At 41.1% G+C, this 17130-nt stretch overlaps 2 protein-coding genes across 13 annotated transcripts; both read right to left on the bottom strand.

Annotated features, from left to right (window-relative positions):
- Positions 1-2625: 2625 nt before the first annotated feature.
- Positions 2626-11786, bottom strand: u2af2a (U2 small nuclear RNA auxiliary factor 2a). Of its 11 annotated transcripts, XM_034609898.1 has the most exons (14): positions 11479-11756; positions 11148-11346; positions 10248-10389; positions 8792-8899; positions 7624-7659; positions 7192-7295; positions 6879-7030; positions 6617-6733; positions 6367-6523; positions 6178-6260; positions 5918-6040; positions 4770-4856; positions 4133-4381; positions 2626-4033 (listed from the first exon to the last, which is right to left on the bottom strand). In XM_034609898.1, exons 2-14 carry the CDS (start codon positions 11194-11196, stop codon positions 3899-3901), a joined length of 1542 nt encoding a protein of 513 aa, XP_034465789.1. In that variant the 5' UTR covers positions 11197-11346; positions 11479-11756; the 3' UTR covers positions 2626-3898. The 11 variants fall into 11 exon arrangements, with proteins under 11 accessions (XP_034465789.1, XP_034465790.1, XP_034465792.1 ...); XM_034609899.1 differs by having other exon boundaries at positions 6178-6257; positions 11148-11786; XM_034609901.1 differs by having other exon boundaries at positions 6385-6523; positions 11148-11756.
- Positions 11787-14281: 2495 nt separating this feature from the next.
- Positions 14282-16782, bottom strand: ccdc106a (coiled-coil domain containing 106a). 2 transcript variants are annotated; one of them, XM_034609910.1, is made up of 8 exons: positions 16624-16782; positions 16056-16182; positions 15856-15954; positions 15531-15752; positions 15361-15423; positions 14984-15235; positions 14700-14867; positions 14282-14604 (listed from the first exon to the last, which is right to left on the bottom strand). In XM_034609910.1, the coding sequence occupies exons 2-8, from the start codon at positions 16123-16125 to the stop codon at positions 14288-14290; spliced, it is 1191 nt and encodes a 396-aa protein (XP_034465801.1). In that variant the 5' UTR covers positions 16126-16182; positions 16624-16782; the 3' UTR covers positions 14282-14287. The 2 variants fall into 2 exon arrangements, with proteins under 2 accessions (XP_034465801.1, XP_034465802.1); XM_034609911.1 differs by having other exon boundaries at positions 15367-15423.
- Between the last annotated feature and the right edge of the window lie 348 nt (positions 16783-17130).

The following is a 17130-nucleotide window of genomic DNA, read 5'->3' as shown; positions in this document are numbered from 1 at the left end:
ACCTGCTGTATTTAAAATAACTCAGTAGATGTAGTATTTGAAGTTTACATTTGAAAGACTATTGAATATTTCCTGGTTAGACTATCATGTGGGTTATTCTAGTTCTTTTTGCTTTTGCTTTTCACATTTTCCTAGATCCATGGATCTTGAGGGAAATTATCTGATATATTTGTATAATATTTGTATATATTTGTATCATATTTACGAGTGTGTTTCATGAGGGGACTGTCACATACTGCGGAGGTATGTGCCCTTCTGAGTGACATTCTAGTTATGTCTGCTGTTTTGGCAAATTATTTAGCTTTATGAAGCCCATATTTATAGATTTAGGTCAAATAGACCATCATTGGTTTAATGGGAATAGAATTTATCATATCAGTTAATATCAATAATTATCATGATAAATGTCAAATTCTTTTAAGTTTAAAGGCTGATTTTCACAGCTTTGTGAGCAGAAAAGGACAAACACTTGATAAACAGAGAATCCGTTTACAAAGCAAAGCAATTGTGTTTCACCTCCTCACTGTTTGTACAATGCATAAGAAATATATCAACATACATTTTGCCTTTGATGGTGTTAATGAAAATTATACTGCGATAATTATTGATGTTTTATTGCCCTGTGTGTTGCATTCTATGTGAATTAACAGCATTAATCAGACTGAAGTACACCACACAGGTCTCTCACTGCTGCTCCTCTCTGCAGGTGCAGTCTGCCTGCTCCCATACGCTCAACGCAAACGGGTCCATGTTCACAGAGTGCCGCATCCAGGCTTCTCCAATATTGCACTCTCCCACTGCTGCAGTGTTGTATCTTTCTGAATGAAGATCAATGGGGAGGCGCTGCCCAGAATGACAATGACGATCACCAAAGTCTTACATCCACCACTAGAGGGAGATGACGCATTTACAGTCCTCACTGCCGCAGCAGGCCCAGGGAGGCCTGCTGCTAATAACCTTTAAAAGCTCTCATGTTAAGCAGCCTGGATGCATGAGAGAGGCAGGGTCACTTCTACGTGATACGGCTTCAGCTGCCTGGGAGAGCTGCTGTTTCATCTGCACCCTCAGGGAACGACAGAGCGTCACATCAGTGGCTCCACTGCTGGGCCTTGTGCAGCGGGGTGCAGTGATGCAGATGGAGATGGGCAGTATAAAGCTGACACAGGACATCATTGCATGTCAGAGATTTGTTGCTTTCTTGTCACGGTTTCGCAGAAAGTCCCCGTTGAATAAGTCCCAGGTGGATGCAGCCTTTATGGCAGTTATTGCTGCTGAGCAATACTCTGGACTCAAGGGGACTGAGTGAAATGTGAGGAAGGGAGAGAAATACAAGATAACTTCAGTTGATTTATGGGGGGGCACAGGAAGCATAGATGCTGTTGCAGCTGTGAAAGAGATACAACTCCTAAGCAATTAATAGTTTAATAGATTAGTCTGTGTGCTTTTCTTTTGTTTATTTGAACAGAAGAGAATCGAGCAAATGAGAAAAGACAGTGAAGCTCAATATGCAGGGAAAGGAAAAATGACTGACTGAAATGTTCCTCTGAAAGGTAGATTAGATGACTGTGAAGTTGAGTAGAAGAAATCTAGATAAAGTAACCTGAAATGATCTGGGGAAATTAAATCATCATAAAAAAAAAGTACATATTTTGGTGCTGGAACTTGACTTTCCGGAAATAAAAGGAGCTAATAAGTTGCCAGGAAAATATTCTGAAGGAGTTGTGGAAAATCTTTTACTATGCTGCAGTGGTTTTTTCTTTTCTTCACTGTAAAATAGCTCCATCGTTCGGACATTACCATTAACTGCAGGGATTTATAAATGATGCCATCAACTGAACAAAACTGACTGGACACGACTCCACTCTCCTCCACGATTAACTGAACTTCATAATTTCACTGGTGGAACGAAGCTGTGTTGCACTCTGGTGGCTGCTCATGAAAAAAGGAAGCAAAGAGAAATAACACATCATGTAAATTCAGTTTTAATCAACATTTGAAAACAAATTGGACAAATGAAAGACTGTTTTCTGCTTTTATAAACTAGATGTGGGTTTAGGTTTTAAATCATTTAAGAAATCACATTTTTTTTCAGAGAGAAAAAAAAAAGAAAATAAATGACACAGTGACACTGAAAAAAGCAGATTTTCAGAAAGTAAGGAGTAACATCTCAAAAGTGTTATCACTGACACGACCTCTCTTCAGCGCTGTCTTAAGCAACCCAAAGTATCAAAGGAAAGCAAGTCTCAAGCCCGTACACGTGGTCCTCAGAAAGAAAAAAAAAGGGCAGAGGATGAGGGAGATGAGAGAAAAGCAGATTTTAAATACATGCCGACAGTTTCAAACAATCCCGACAACAACTAGTGAAAATACTCCCATGGCTAACATAAAAGCATATCTGAACAGTAAAATGTGAAAAAAAAGCTTGATTTTAAGAAGGTGTATAATATGAATTCTGCTGCCTTTTGTTGAATGTCAGAAAGAAAAAAAAGCCATTGCAGTGTTTACGTTCGATTCTTCAATGTGGTCGAGCCATCAGTTTATCTGGATTGTTAACACATAAGGCTAGAAAGATGGAATAGCTGTGGTGGTGTTTTGTTTTCACTCTAGCACAACATGAGTCGCGTGTGTTCGTTACATGTTTATTTGGTCTTGTCAAAAGAGGTGAAATGTCACACAAACCCCCAAAAAAGGTTTCAATACACTTTAGATGCCGTTCTGCAAGGACACAAAAACGGATAGTGGTGACGTGAGACTAAAGCATGAGTGACATTTATGAACATAGAGACATCATCGTTACAGGTGCCGAATTTTCCTTCTTTAGAATTGGATGTTTAACATTAAGGCTTTTTGGTTAGGAAGAGATAAATCCACATTATGTACCAATCTGTTCACCTCTCCCAGTCTCTTTGTTTCCTCTTCAATTAAACCAGACTGAGCTGCTGAGACATAAAACAATCTCCCCTGCTAAAAGCTGTGCACAAAAGATGGCCGTGAAAAAGTTACAGAACGTAGTAAAGAAAAGCAAACTTGTGTATTGAAAATGTTTTTTCTGCAGTTCATGATGAAAGTCTGCTGCCTGAATATGAGGCGATATTACAGCTCAGATCAGAGAAGCTAAACACAGTATCGGAACACGTACAGCTGACATTCAGATAGAGTCCAATTAGACAACAGTTTCTCTAACAATCGTCCTGAGGGGGGCAGTAGTCAGATGAGAATAAAGGAACATCAGGAAATGTCCAAACATAAAAAATAAAATCCAGTAATGAACAAATATCCCCTTGGCTTTCTAATGATGGCAAAACTGAGGTTGATGTTACAGCTACTGTATATCTACATTATATGGTCAAACGAAAACACCCTCATCTTCCTCTCCATCTCCCCCACATCTCCCTTTCACAAACACATCTCCATCCAATCAAAACAGTCCAATTAGTTTCCTACTGCGACTCCCTCCTAATGTACTTAAAACAGGCTACCTCCATTTAAATACAAACCTTTAGGTGTGGTACCCCCCCTCCCACCCCGAACGACATCCCTGTTTCACAAAGTATAAAAATTGTTGACCCCGCCCTGGACCCATTATTACACACATTTCTCAAAATTCTTTGACGCCCCCCACCCACCCTCCCCCCACCCAAACCTACAACCCCTCTTTTCTTTTGGATTTAAACCCCCCCCCCCCCCCCCCACTCTTCTCCTGTTCCAAATAACTGTTTAACTGCTGGACATTTCACGTAGATCTCAAATGATAAATTGGATGTCACCATTTGTCAAACGCTTAATATTCTCAAATCTACTTGAAATGTAGCTCTACCAAATCACTCAGGGGCCTGATTTGGAATAGGCAGTACATACACCCTCCCCCCACCCCCTCCCTCTTTACTTCATGCTTCCTCTACCAGAAGTCTCGGCGGTGATAAGCGTCTGGATCGCAGTATTTGGTCACCACCACCCTGTTGGCAAACTTCCGTCCTGTCAACCCCTGCATGGCCTTCTGGGAGTCAAAGACGGATGTGAATTCCACAAAGATCTACAGAGAAGTAAAAGAGAGACAACAGATTCAGTTAATGACTAAACGCATTAGGTCATTTCTTATCATATAATTTACATTTAGACAAATCTAATATACCTTGCCAGTCCCAGGCACTTCCAGGCCGTCCACAGGTCGAGGAATCTCAATGCTCTTGACTTGGCCGTACTTGCTGCACTCGTCTCTGACGTCCTCCACGATCTCCTCATATTCCTCATCATCAACCAGCTCTTCGGGGGCCACCATGTTCATCAGACAGAGCACCTCAGTGGGCAGGCCTCCCATCTGAGTTACTGAGCTGTTCATACCTGGCACCTGCAGCGTCACGGGGGTCTGGTTCATACTTGTCTGAAAGGACAGATTGAAGTTTTATGTTTGGCAGAAGGACATCCACAATGTCGTTCAGTGTAGACCTCATTTAGCCAAAACAGGACAGACAGGATTTTCCCTACTGCTCCCACTGTTAAGAAAACCTTTTAAGTTCTGGCTCACATGTAACACAAAACATTTCCTCACTCACTTAAATGTCAGCCAGGCACAGATTGTTTGCATAATAGTCAATACCTGATGTGTATTTCAAATCTCTTCTTGCACATAATATACTTTAATATTAAGTTTTGGTTAGAGAAAAATTCAGATGTGCACTTGTCTGGAATTCGATGTGATCCATTTCAGAAACTCTAAAAGGAGAACCCCCCCCACGCTGCTGTCATCTGTCCAGCTCCTGGACACTCACCAGAGTGGCATTCTTGGATCCCACACTTGCTCTTTGCACCAGGAGCTTCTTGTCTCCCAGCTGCATGCCATTCAGCCCAGCAATAGCCTGTAATGATAATGAAAATTCAAATTATAAATCTGTGGAAGATTAACATGACAATGCAATTAGTTTGACAGTTATTTATAGAATTATCAAGTTGCCGTTTCCATCAATGTCAGTCCAGATTGATAATATGAACTGAGGAATTTTATAAAAAAAAGTATATTACGTGTAATTATTGATTTGACTATGACTTGTTCTGCTTTATTTGTGTTGTATGGTATTATTGTGCAAGTTTTGTAATGGAAACAGGTGTTTCATATGCAGTGGACAGAATTAAGTATTTTTTAAACTGCTTGATCCGTCTTTAACTCTGTAGCCTAAGTATCAGGAAGTGGAACAAAGACTCAGTTTCTCTTGTTTTGTTTCACTGGACACTGAGATGAGATAAAGCTCTGATCAAGGTAAGGCAGCTCCCAGGAACCGATGACACTATGGACAATAGTTGTTAGTTGTGAGGGAATTTTTGGCTTTAGCTCTTATGTGTTAGGTTTGTCTTTGCACCTCTCATGGAGGACTGCATGAGGCCCTATCCCCAGGGGAGCTAGGTTGAAGGTCAGATATGAGTCGCCACACATCTTTTTGTTTACCGTTAGAACAGAGCCTGTTTTGCTGCACTCATACTCCCTCCTGGCAATACCCAATACCAGGTTTTAGATAAAAGGGCAAACTAACTGCAAATTGCAATATCTACGCTCAGGGATTTTCAAATCTAAATCAAAGGTCCCAGACAGGGAGGCTTCAACTTTTCTCTGACTTATAGCAGAGGTAATTGCTCATGGATCTCTGTTAACGCTGATGTGCATCAAGCCTGCAATTAACTCTTCTGCATTCTCCAGCTTCCAGGAAACGTCCATCACATTAATGATGACAGCCCTTCCTTTTACGCTCACTTAAATTCTTAAGGATCAGACACCAAGGTTATTTTGCTCTTTGCTGTCGAGCCCATTAAGCATGATAGACAAACAGAGCAGAAACACAATGCATCCGGCTGAGGCTGTAGCTGGTGTGGAGGCATTAAAAAGGGGTAATCCCTGTAAATAGGGTTTTTCTGTTTCAATGCTCACCTGGTCATTCAGGTTGACATCAACATATTCACAGAAAGCATATCCTTTAGATAAGCCTGTGGCACTGTCTTTCACCAGGTTGAAGGCCTTCAGAGGACCAAATGACGTCAACAGCTCCTTCACCTATGACACAAGAGAACAAAGAGTATAGTCAACAGTTAAAAAGGGTAGTTAAGACTGCTCCCGAAAGGAATTTGTGCAGTTAAAGTGTGATATATAAGTTGTATTCCAGTTTGTTGTTAAATGCAGAAAATACTGACCTGGTCATCATTCAGGTAGTTGGGCAAGCCACCAATGAAGAGCTTGTGAGCAGAGTCAGGCACCACTGTTGACACCACACCTACATGAGACACAATGACACAGAAAGATTAACAGAGAAGCACAAAGAGTTGTTGTATAGATAATTTGGTGACTTATGAATTATGCCACAAGAACTGAGGGTTAAAAACCATTAATTGTCTGTGTACCAGGCACATAGACACTGGGATTCTCGCTCATGCCCGGCAGAGGTTGGTAATCATGGGGACGGCGAATTTTGAGGCTCTGGCCTTGAAAGATGATTCCATCAAAGGCCATGGCCTGTGTTGTTTCATCCACTGAACGAAACTACACAGGAATAAAATGAGTTAATACATTGGCAAGTTTTCTACAAAACACCCAAGGTTAACAAATTGCATGTTTATGAAGGTCTCATCTCACCTCAAGGAAGGCAAAATTCTTATCCTGGTTGATCTGTACTGCAAGGACAGGGTTTCCAGGGGCCTGAGTTAGACCACCCAAACGCATTTGGGCATTGAAGAAGTCCATCATGGATTCCTATATGAAAGAGAGAGAGGGGGCTTCAAAATTATTTCAATTGACGGTGAAACTATTAAAAACACAAATATGAAAACAGACATGGGATACTCAAATGCGTTTTAAACCTTGGTTTCAAAAGTCAAATCAATATCCGGTTCCTCACCTCTGTGATACCAAAGGGGATGTTGCCGACGTAGAGTCGGCGGGCCTGCCGGGTCATCTGGCTGCCCACTACAGGTACTGGGGTGGGAGTAACAGCCAGGCCATCTGGAGTCATGGTTGGCAGGAGGGCTGTGGCTGGGATCTGGCCTGCAGCTGAGGAGCAAACACAAAAACAGGAGACAATCTATTTATTTGTTTATATTGGACAGTGGCTTGATGTACTGCAGCAAAATAAAGTTGCACCAACTACAGCAGAACACGTTTTCAACTCTGAAAACACAAGCATGAATCAAATAAGCCACATGGGATGTTACCTTGCATGGCTTTGTACTGCATGGGAGTGATGTGTTCGAAACCAGGTGGAGGAACATCCCAGTACTTCTTCACCTTCTTCTTCTTCTCACGGTGTGGAGAACGGCTGTTGGAGTAGGAGCAGGCGGGTGAAATAAAAGCATAACGACTAGAACACGAACATTTATCTCTCATTGGGTCAGCAGTAAACTACCAGAGCTGATGACAGGTCAAGTCCTAAAAATTTATACTACAAAATATAGTTACTTTTGGGTGAACTTGCATCAGTCATAGTATTGTAAAACTGATGCTAAAGGGAAAAGAAGGGATAGAAAACCCAGTCCAGGCAGACATCTACTTAATGAGTCAACAGTATGTAGAATGAGAGGCAGATCATTAATTTGCAGTTGTTGCAAAGACACACAAACCAGCTTTGTGTTAGTTTTCTGTATTACCTTCCAGCATTTTCCTGGGGGAAGCTGGTTGGTGAGCTGAAATGACATTTGAAGGGTTTCACATTTCTTTCAATCATGACATTTACTAACATTCCTACTACAAAAAAATAGAACCCATATTTCTATGAAAAGCTATCAGGGGCCTGGGTGATCCTCAATTTTCTGAAAGCTCCTTTAGAGTTCAGATGACCGACCAGCACATAGACACTGATATCAGTCTGATATAGACTCAAAAATCGGGATTGGTAATGTGACAGTATAGCCGACCTACTCAATTAAATTCTAGGTTATTCATGTCTTTACATCTACGTGCACGTACTACATCATACAGCAGCAGTGCGCTGGTAGGCTTTTTACATTTTCTGAGATAGAAAGCTAACACAGCATGGAGGGAGCTAACAACAAACAGTCAGCAGTTTGGAGGTATGTCACGCTTGCTATGCCAACAACTTCTACAGCTAAAAATTATCTGAGTCCTTTCTACACAGTACAGTATAAAACGTATTAATTAAACCCTGGCAGTGGATTGGTTATTAGTATCTAGCGACACCTAATATACAGATATCGGTATCAGGACTGAGAACGTTGATTTAGCGCATAGCTTCATTCAGTGAGTCATTGCCAACATGTAAATCCACAAATGATATCCTTAAAAACACAGCAGCTGCAAAGAAGAGGGGTCAGATTTCACATCCTCTGACCAGGGGCTCACATTGGCTGGACCTGAGGAGCTTAAATTTGTGCCGACAGACCAGGAGCAACAGCCAACAAGAAGTAGAGAGTAGGCAAAATTTACAAATGTACTTGTTAGGGCTGGGCGATATCGCTTAAAATCAGCATCAGGAGTATTTCAAACTTTTACCTAATTAATAATTTTCAATGTGTTTAAATACGTGTCTCCTAAACTTTAGAGTGAATCAAACAAACAAAGTAAACTTCAAGTCCTGTAGCCTACGTGTCCAAATTGTTCTGTTAAGTGTTGGTGTTATTTTTTAACATGTAATGTGAGCACAGGTCAGCGGAGAAGTGAGGAGGGGGGGGACATACAACAGGGTGCTAGCACACACAAGCGTCCACTCTCGCTGGAGTGAACGCCGTTTACGTTCACCATTTGCAAACTGTAGTGTTTGGTTCAGCGTTAAAAAAAAAAGAACAAACTGTCAATAACCGTGTCTGTAGACTCTCCATGTTCTCTGAGTCTCTTCCCTCCTTTCCAGATACAAAAACACGCATGCGCGCAGGAGCTTTCTGGATGGGCGGGGGGGTGAGCTGTCTGCTGTGAGAGGGGCATGAGAAGAGAGAAGCGAAACTCAAAGAGAATTTCATACTGACGGCTCAAAACATTCACGTTACAATTTATACTTGATGGTAGCGATAGTCATTTTATACATCGCACGCGGTGCAAGCCGATTAACATAGAGTATATTCAATATATTGCCCACCACTATTGGTAAGCATATTTTTCATTAACTTGCACCCAGCACGTCTAAGTCATATCCAAAACGATGCCCAGGAGTTAAGCATCCAAAAGCAAGCATGTTTCCCTGACAACAGACAGGTTTGTCAGGGAGGTAGGCAGTTGGCACTGGTGCTGGCATTGTTCTGTAATTCCCAAAGCAAAAGGTCTTTAGATATTCATCAAAAATGTAGCTCATGCTCATCGTAAGACAACAGACAAACTGCATGTATCACCTCTGATGTTATTCAACAGAGGAGTGAATGTGCAAAGAATTCAACCCATGTTACTTGAAGAAGTTACATCCTAGTGATCACCAAGTGATTGTGAGTCGCCAATGGATAGAAAATTCTTAATTAAACCATTGATAACTTAGTCTGGATACTCGATTATCAAGGATTTAAAATAGGGATGCAGCGGCTGTTGATTTGTGTAATAAAAACTGTGTCCCACACACTTGAGGCAAAATTAGAACAATGTGATAAGTTGGTGTGACAAAGCACTTAATAACAGAACATAAAAATATTATTGTAATAGACTGTATAAAAGTCCATTTGTTATTGGCATAATATTAGAGGGATAAATGTAAGTTAAAAAGCAGTCAGTTTTCAGTGTTTTAACTCTAGGAGTCCAGCTTACGCGTCTGTCAATTCAAATATATATCATTGATCAATGGAAACACGTTGAGACTTAAGGTCAGATTTTTCATTCACATTTTTTCACAGCTCTCAAGCTTTCTGTTGTCCAGAATGTAGGTCAGGGCTTTAGTTTTTCAATTTTGGATCAATGTGCATTTGCAGAGTTTAAAATTCGCAGCCATGTACAGAACAGTAGGAGGATGGTGAGATGCCAAGATCAAATGAAGAGTGCTAAAGACGTGCTTGCGTGGCAAACAGCCTGTACGAGTGTAGGGAGTGATGACAAAACTTAAATAAGTGCGTGCAGCTCCGTTCTCAATGTTTGCTCTTGGAGTGAAACTGCATTGGAGTACAAATTTACTTTTAGCTTTTTTAAATGAATGTGATCAAAATCATTCTTGACGGTGCAGGGCCTACACACTTCCCCCCCCAGTGGTAATGATACGAACTGCACGGCCAGTGAAGGGGGATGCATGATTCTGTTACACATGAGATTTCTGGTTCAGGTGCAATTGTATGGACAAACTTACCTGCGTCTGTGCCTGCGCTCCTTACTGTCCCCACGGCGGTCCCTGCTGCGTCTGTCCCTGTCTCTGCTCCTCCTTTTCCTGTCTCTGCTGCGGCTGCGGGAGGAGGACCGGCGGTGGTGGCGGTTCTCTTTGTCCCTTTCAGCTGCAGATCAAGTGTTTATTGACATCACAAAAGATAAAAACATAGTCTTAAAACACGTGGTTAGCTGATCAAATAGAAATTTAAAAAAAAATACCCATCAATGTACCAGGAAACATCTGCATAGCTTTCACCTAAAAGACTCACCTTACACAATTGTATATTAAATGAACAAATATGCCCAATATACTTCTCATTATATTACAAAGGCTGGTAAATGGTAGGAATTCTGTAACAAGACCAGAAACATGTAGAGCTTTTGTTTGAAAAGGTCACAATTTGTCATGCTGAACATGGAAGTGTTGAATATAACACACATCTATGTAAAAGTGGGGAAAGGGTGGTAGCTGTGGTTGGTGTCTTTAGCAGCTGGGTGTCTTTAAACTGGGGACATTAACCGGTAAATAACACTGGGAATGTTAAATGGATGCAACAGCTGCAAATAATGCATGCTAGCTGTGCAAGTATTGGGTCAGCTGGCAGTGGCAGAAGCAAAACCATGATATAGACCGCACCTGCCTTCACGAATCAATGTCAATTGATATTTGTACACAACAGAAACATAGATTCTAATAACAATATTTGTTAGCCACCGCTTATACAACTACGCCGCATACCCGAGGGTGCTAAACCGTGGGCTAGCGTACTTACAGTGTTCCAGCAAATAGACATGTCCGTGTCTGACCAAAATGGTAGCGGTGACTCCAAGTGAAAGAACCACGTAGCGTCTTAAATTACTGATGTGAAACTGCTATATTTACCTTGTTTGTTCTCGGAGAGCTGCCTCTCGAATTCGTCGAAGTCCGACATCTCTGTGATCTGGAGGCTGCTGCGCTCCCGGTGACTGCGTTGTTCAGTTGGCGGTGGCTAGCTTAAGCTAGCAGCAAAGTGGGCAACACTTTTAAAAACAAGCGTCTCGCCTATGCAGCGGAGGTAAGTTAGCTTCAACCAGCGGCCCGCCTTACAAAGGAATTACCAAAAAGAGTTAAAGGGTGCACACATAAGCGGCGTGGTGCGTGTTCACAACGTAACAGACAGAATCATTGAAAAGGGGAAACGTGCGCATGGGTTAGCCTGCTAACGTTAGCTTACTAGCTTGTAGCAAAGTCCAGAAGAACGGGCCTGCTAGTGTGGAGCCTCGTTAGCCAGCTAGCGAGCACGAATCCCGAATGAATGAGAGTCGTTACCGAGCCAAACGCAAATCCCGGCGGATCACTGGCCCGCGAGGCGCCGTCGTTTGGCTTTACGAGTAAAATGTATTCGCTGTTAAAAGGTTCGAGCCCGACGAAAACAATAAAGATTTCGGTATGCCCGCTTTTTTGCCCCGTCTCCCAGGTTCCCCGTGACACCGGAAGTTGATGAACGACAGGTTTCCGGTGAGTGAAGAGAAAGAGGCAGACGCGCAGGTCACACAGAAGAAGAGTTTATATTTGCTCTATACTGATAAATATATGCTATTCTATCATCAGTTAGACAATTATAATGATTAAAAAACACCTGAACTAAAACAATCACATTTACTTAAACAAATGACATCTCATTTTAATAGACAGTACATGCAGTGTCTTTGTCCAAGAACAGAACAGTGTTCTTTCAGCTGAAAGACCTTTTACTGCATAATGTAGTTGTTCAGCTACTACACCACACAAAGGCCTAATCATACCACAAGAGGCACTTGAATTAAATTACATTACACCATGACAAAGATCATATATGCCAGTTTGTCATTAGCTTAATCTACATGGAGTACTTGTGGTATTTTTTGTTTCTCCTACAATTATCGTTCTTTATCATGTTCATTAGTGTGTCTAATGTCATAGACGCCATCATGACATCATTACTTCCAACATACGATGGACCATGGTAGCAGTGCAAAAAAACCATCACCCTTTCAACCTGATCATAGCAGGACACAGATCTTGGCACAATGAGAGAATGAACGGTGGTATAGAACAGAATAAGAAATCAGCTTTATATGTAGGGAATCAAATGTTTTAATCACATTTCTGTCTTCGCAGTACAGTCCATGAATCATAAGCATTTGCCTTCAGTGAGTGAGGTTGGATCTTACAGCTTAATAAATATACATGTTCGGTAAGAAATCAACTGTGTTCATGACATTTGATTCTCAATATACATTTGTTGAATAACTGCCATTATGTGAGATACACATTTGACTCCATATACATAAATATGAGACCGAAAAATTATACAGATTGTTGTTTTCTAAAACACTGCATCTTGCTATGCACCTTACACACATGAATAGGAGAACCAGTCGATATTTAGTTTCATGAAAATGCTCCATTAAATAATGACACTTGAAGCCGTAAGTCAGCGTATTTCACAGTACCCTGTTTTGGAATAAGAGCTCATATCATGTCACTGTACTGGCATGGACACCACACATTATCATACAATATGCTGCTTGGAAAATTATGAATTTTGACAAGACCTGTATAAACAACAGCTTCGTCAAATAGCTTGTATCACATGAATCTGCAGAGACACACTGGGAAGCAATAACACATCCTCTGTGTGCACATGCTAGCTGCTTTTACTGATGCTGTAAGTCACACTGTAAAATGATTTGTGATTAAAAAGAATTCACAAAGAAGCAAAAGTTACACAATGTTACAAATAGGAATTTTAGTAATAATTAGTGTAAATGCTCTGTACCATATTTTACAAAAGGTATCACTGTCACAAAATCATTTCAAGAGCCTCAATATCAGAAGAATAAGAAGTTACCTTTAGTGTATTTTTAGTGCAGATAATTACAAAAAGGGTTGATACAATGAGAAATGCTGCAGTACTATTTTTAAAACTGGGACTTGCCTTATTATTATGAGGCAAACATACAATATCACCAATGTTTGTGTTTATGTTTTTTATTTTTAATAAAAACCACGTGGCTTATGTTGCAGTAATGCATTTCCACCACATAATATGTTTAAACTAGTGTTTACTATAGTCACTTCAAAATCTCATCTATCTCTTTGTCTGATGAGTTCTTCCTTCCTTTAAGTCTGTAGAAGTAGAAAGGAAAAGCGAACTCAAAATGATGTGACAAATAGAGGAAATCACAAAAGATGTCTTAAGGCAAGTGTAAATAGTTGATATGATGACAATGCAAAAAATAATAGACCCATAGAGCAATATAAATATGAAACAATCACTGATAATTCCTAAAAGCATGGCAACATCTATGGAGTGAAGCGTCATGTTAACACACACAAGATTTTGATTACCATATTTTAAGGTCAGTTTCAAAATTGCACACAAGTAAAGTGATAAAAATTCCCAATATTATAAATCATTTAGGGAGCCAGCAACTGAAATGATCCAAGAAGTCAGTTAATGAACATCTCGCCTCAAACTTATCTGGATGAAAAGAAGGTAAAACGTGAGTGTCTCTGAACCTAAACTCTGAAATATGTATGAGCTACATTGGCTACACTCATTTAAAAGCAATACTTCTATAAACCTAATAGCAAAGACACATTCTCGTTCAGAGATTCTGAATAAGTCGGACATGCCATTTTGCTCTTTGAGAAATAAAAGCCATGTAGTTTCCCTTTCCAGCTGCAACTGACACATCCTCAATATCAATTTGCTCCAACTGCTCTGTGTTGATAATAAAAGGGACATGATAACTTTAATTGTCTGACTGTTGATAATAAAAGGGACATGATAACTTTAATTGTCTGACAAGCAAAGATCTCAGCTGAAGCCTAAATGGCCACATTCAGGATGCTGAGTTCTTAAAATATTTCCTCCCTCTGGACATCTCTGTGCCTGAGAGGTGAGCTGGTCTGCTGCAGCAGAACCCAACTGCCTCTCCTCTCCTCTCAACCACCAGCTTTAAAGTTTTGTGTTTTTTCCCATTCCTCTGTCTATCTCAGTGTCTGAACCTGTAGGAGATGGGCAAGAGCAGGTTATTCTTCTTCAAGGCCTGCACTCTGCTGAGTGTCTCCTCATCCAGGGCAGTGTAGCAGCGCCGGGCGTAGTCCAGCAGCTTCTCCTTGGACGGGTCAAACTCGCCCACCTCTGCCACCTTCTCTGGGGCCACTAATAGAAGCTCAGCTATGGGTGTAGTGGAAGCCACCGTGTTGCGGTCCACACCATGGATTTGGAAGGCTTTGGACATGTTTTTCAGACGCTGGTATGTAAGCAGGATTTTCTTGTAGCGAAACAGCACTCCAGCAGCATCTTTCACTGAAGAATGAGAGAGAGCAGAGACTTAGCGACAGCAGCCTCATAACAGATCATGATTAAATTATAATACCAAAATGTTGATTCATGTCACTTACCTCTCTGCCGCTCTCTAGGAGCTCGGAAGACTCGCCTTCTCTTCAACTGGTGTCTGTTGCTGTTAAGGGTATCTTGCATTACATCTTCCCCTGATATCATTTCTTCCTCCTCAAGGTACCCGTCTTGGTCCAAGTACTCTTCAGATTCCCCCAGAAGTGAAAGGGAATCTAGAAAGAAAAAAACATGAAAATAATCTCCTTCACCAATCCATAGGTAAAACCCACATGAACAAAACATTGATTTCATCAGATTAACGAGGGTAATACTGAGCTTTATCCCATACCTGGACCTATGCTGCCATGTCCACTGTTGCTGTTGCCACTGCTGCCCCCGGCTGTCGTACTGGCGTTGCTGTGGCTATGGCTTTGCAAGAGGGCCTGTGATTGTGTAGAGCTGAACAAAGCGTTCATAGAGGCAAGCTGATTGGTTAGCGGACTGGAGACGTGGTTTTTGGAAGGCACCATAGTTGGAGGACCAGGCCTTCGCTGGATAAACTGACGTGAGGGGAAATGCTCTGCAGCCGACTTCTGTTGCTCTGTAAGGAAAAGGTGGCAGTAACAATTGAGAATCTGCAATTTAAGCTCAGATGTGTGGATATTATCAACCATATCTAACAATGACTGGAAAGGTTAATTTAACAGAAATAACACAAATATTTGCCTTTACCAGCAGGACGATCCTCCTCTCGTCTTACCCTCCAGTTGAATCGCCTGGATTCATAACCTACAGAGAGACAAATGCAAATAAGTAAGTAAGTTCTGTTACGAATGAGCCACTTCTTAAAAGGTTGTTGGGCACGTTGTCATCTCACACCTGTCCCCTGTCCTCACCGTTACTGTACTGGCTCTGACTCTGCTCCTGTCCCTGGCTCTTTGTGGAAAAGATGAAGCGGTCCAGCTGGCACCGGAGGAAATCCCTCTCCTCTTCCAGGTCCTCAATTCTTTTCTGAAGCCAAGAGTTTTTCTCCAGAGAGATCTGCAGCTGGGTGCGCAGGTTGGTGATCACCATGTATGAGTTGTTGCCTGGAGACGGACCAGCGGATGGGGGCGAATCTGCGTTGGACAAACTAGGTGTATTATTACGAAACTTTACCGTGAACAATGACGTTATTGTGCAGTTAAAAGTAAAATGTAAAGGATTGATTCTGTCATTCACCATCAAAGTTCTGATCACTCTGGTTGAAAAACCCTTGCTGCTCAAAGTTGCTCTCCTCATAGGGGATGGCAATTTCATAAGCATCCTCGTTTTTTGGAGCTGGGAAAGGAAAACATGCAGAGTAAAAGATTATCAAGGTTGACATAAAGGCATGATAATAATAATAATAATAGATTTACTTTGAGAGTTCAAAGTCTTACTCTGCAGGTGGAGGGAGCCTGCGTGGCTCTTGGATGTGGAAGCAGCATCAGTCCTGTTTCCGTTCTCCATCTCAGAGCCCTGACATATGTTGGATTAGTGTCAGGGTTTAGCAGAAATGTCATCAGACTGTGGATATGGGATAAACAGGGACATTTCACACCAGTGCACAGCAGCGACTGAGCTACACACAAAAACTGCACTTGTGTTCATATTTCATTTATTTGAGGATGAAGCGAGTCGCTGAGATTTCATAACGTCCCACTGTTATAGAAACTAAACAGGCAGAAAAAACAGAGCGAGCATCATTATATGCTTCCCAGGTTATGTTCGTATAAACAGAAACATTTAAACAACATATGAGTTCATGGCGGCCTGGTAATGTGCTCTCATGGAGGCGACATTAGCTCCACACTGTGTTAGCCTCGTGTGACGTTAGCAGAGATTTAGCTGCGAATAAAATAAAACAACCCTCTTCTTTCTTTACTCTCCAGTCTTTAATTCCGCCGTTCACACGTTACCGCGGTGTCTACGTTACAAGAAATAGATGCCGCAGAGGTCGGTACGTACCACTTTACGTTTGTAATAACTGAATCGTGCACATGTAATAAGTCGTTATTACTCTGTCATATCCCCATCTGTCGAGCTCAGCTGCTAGCTAACAAGCTAACAATAACAATTATCGCTCTTTTATTTTTTTTTTAACTCCCTCTCCCGCGTCATTTCCGGAAGTCATGTAATTAATGATCGTCCCTGGTGAAGTAAAATGTTATTTATATGTTATTATATTAAACTGTGTTACTATTTTATATCGTTGGTGAAAACATGAATAGGAAAAATAAATACTCATAGGTGCAGTGAACTTACAAACTGACGGGTCATTTTTAGATATTTGATAAATATGATTAATTAGCTTTTGATAGTAATTAAAGATTTTCATGTGTTTGATAAATATCATTAATTAGCCTGTGGCAGTATTTGCAGCTTTTAAAATGAACATATAATAAATAAGTAAAATAAATAATTATAGGTGCTGTAAACGTCCATATTCATGGGAAATTTTCTGATATTTGATTA

Source organism: Hippoglossus hippoglossus, chromosome 16, assembly GCF_009819705.1.
Source record: "Hippoglossus hippoglossus isolate fHipHip1 chromosome 16, fHipHip1.pri, whole genome shotgun sequence".
Lineage (NCBI taxonomy): Eukaryota > Metazoa > Chordata > Actinopteri > Pleuronectiformes > Pleuronectidae > Hippoglossus > Hippoglossus hippoglossus.
This window is presented reverse-complemented; position numbering and strand designations above follow the sequence as displayed.

Bases quoted from the DNA above. Each gene is read 5' to 3' on its own strand.
- u2af2a (XM_034609898.1), bottom strand. From the start codon at position 11,196: ATGTCGGACTTCGACGAATTCGAGAGGCAGCTCTCCGAGAACAAACAA. The intron at 7,031-7,191 runs GTAACATCCCAT...TTTGCTCCTCAG, and splicing joins GCAGTACAAAGCCATGCAAG to CTGCAGGCCAGATCCCAGCC. The intron at 6,261-6,366 runs GTTTTTAACCCT...TTGTGTCTCATG, and splicing joins TGGTACACAGACAATTAATG to TAGGTGTGGTGTCAACAGTG.
- ccdc106a (XM_034609910.1), bottom strand. From the start codon at position 16,125: ATGGAGAACGGAAACAGGACTGATGCTGCTTCCACATCCAAGAGCCAC. The intron at 15,753-15,855 runs GTGAATGACAGA...TGTCCAACGCAG, and splicing joins GAGTGATCAGAACTTTGATG to ATTCGCCCCCATCCGCTGGT. The intron at 15,424-15,530 runs GTGAGGACAGGG...GTCTCTCTGTAG, and splicing joins TCAGAGCCAGTACAGTAACG to GTTATGAATCCAGGCGATTC.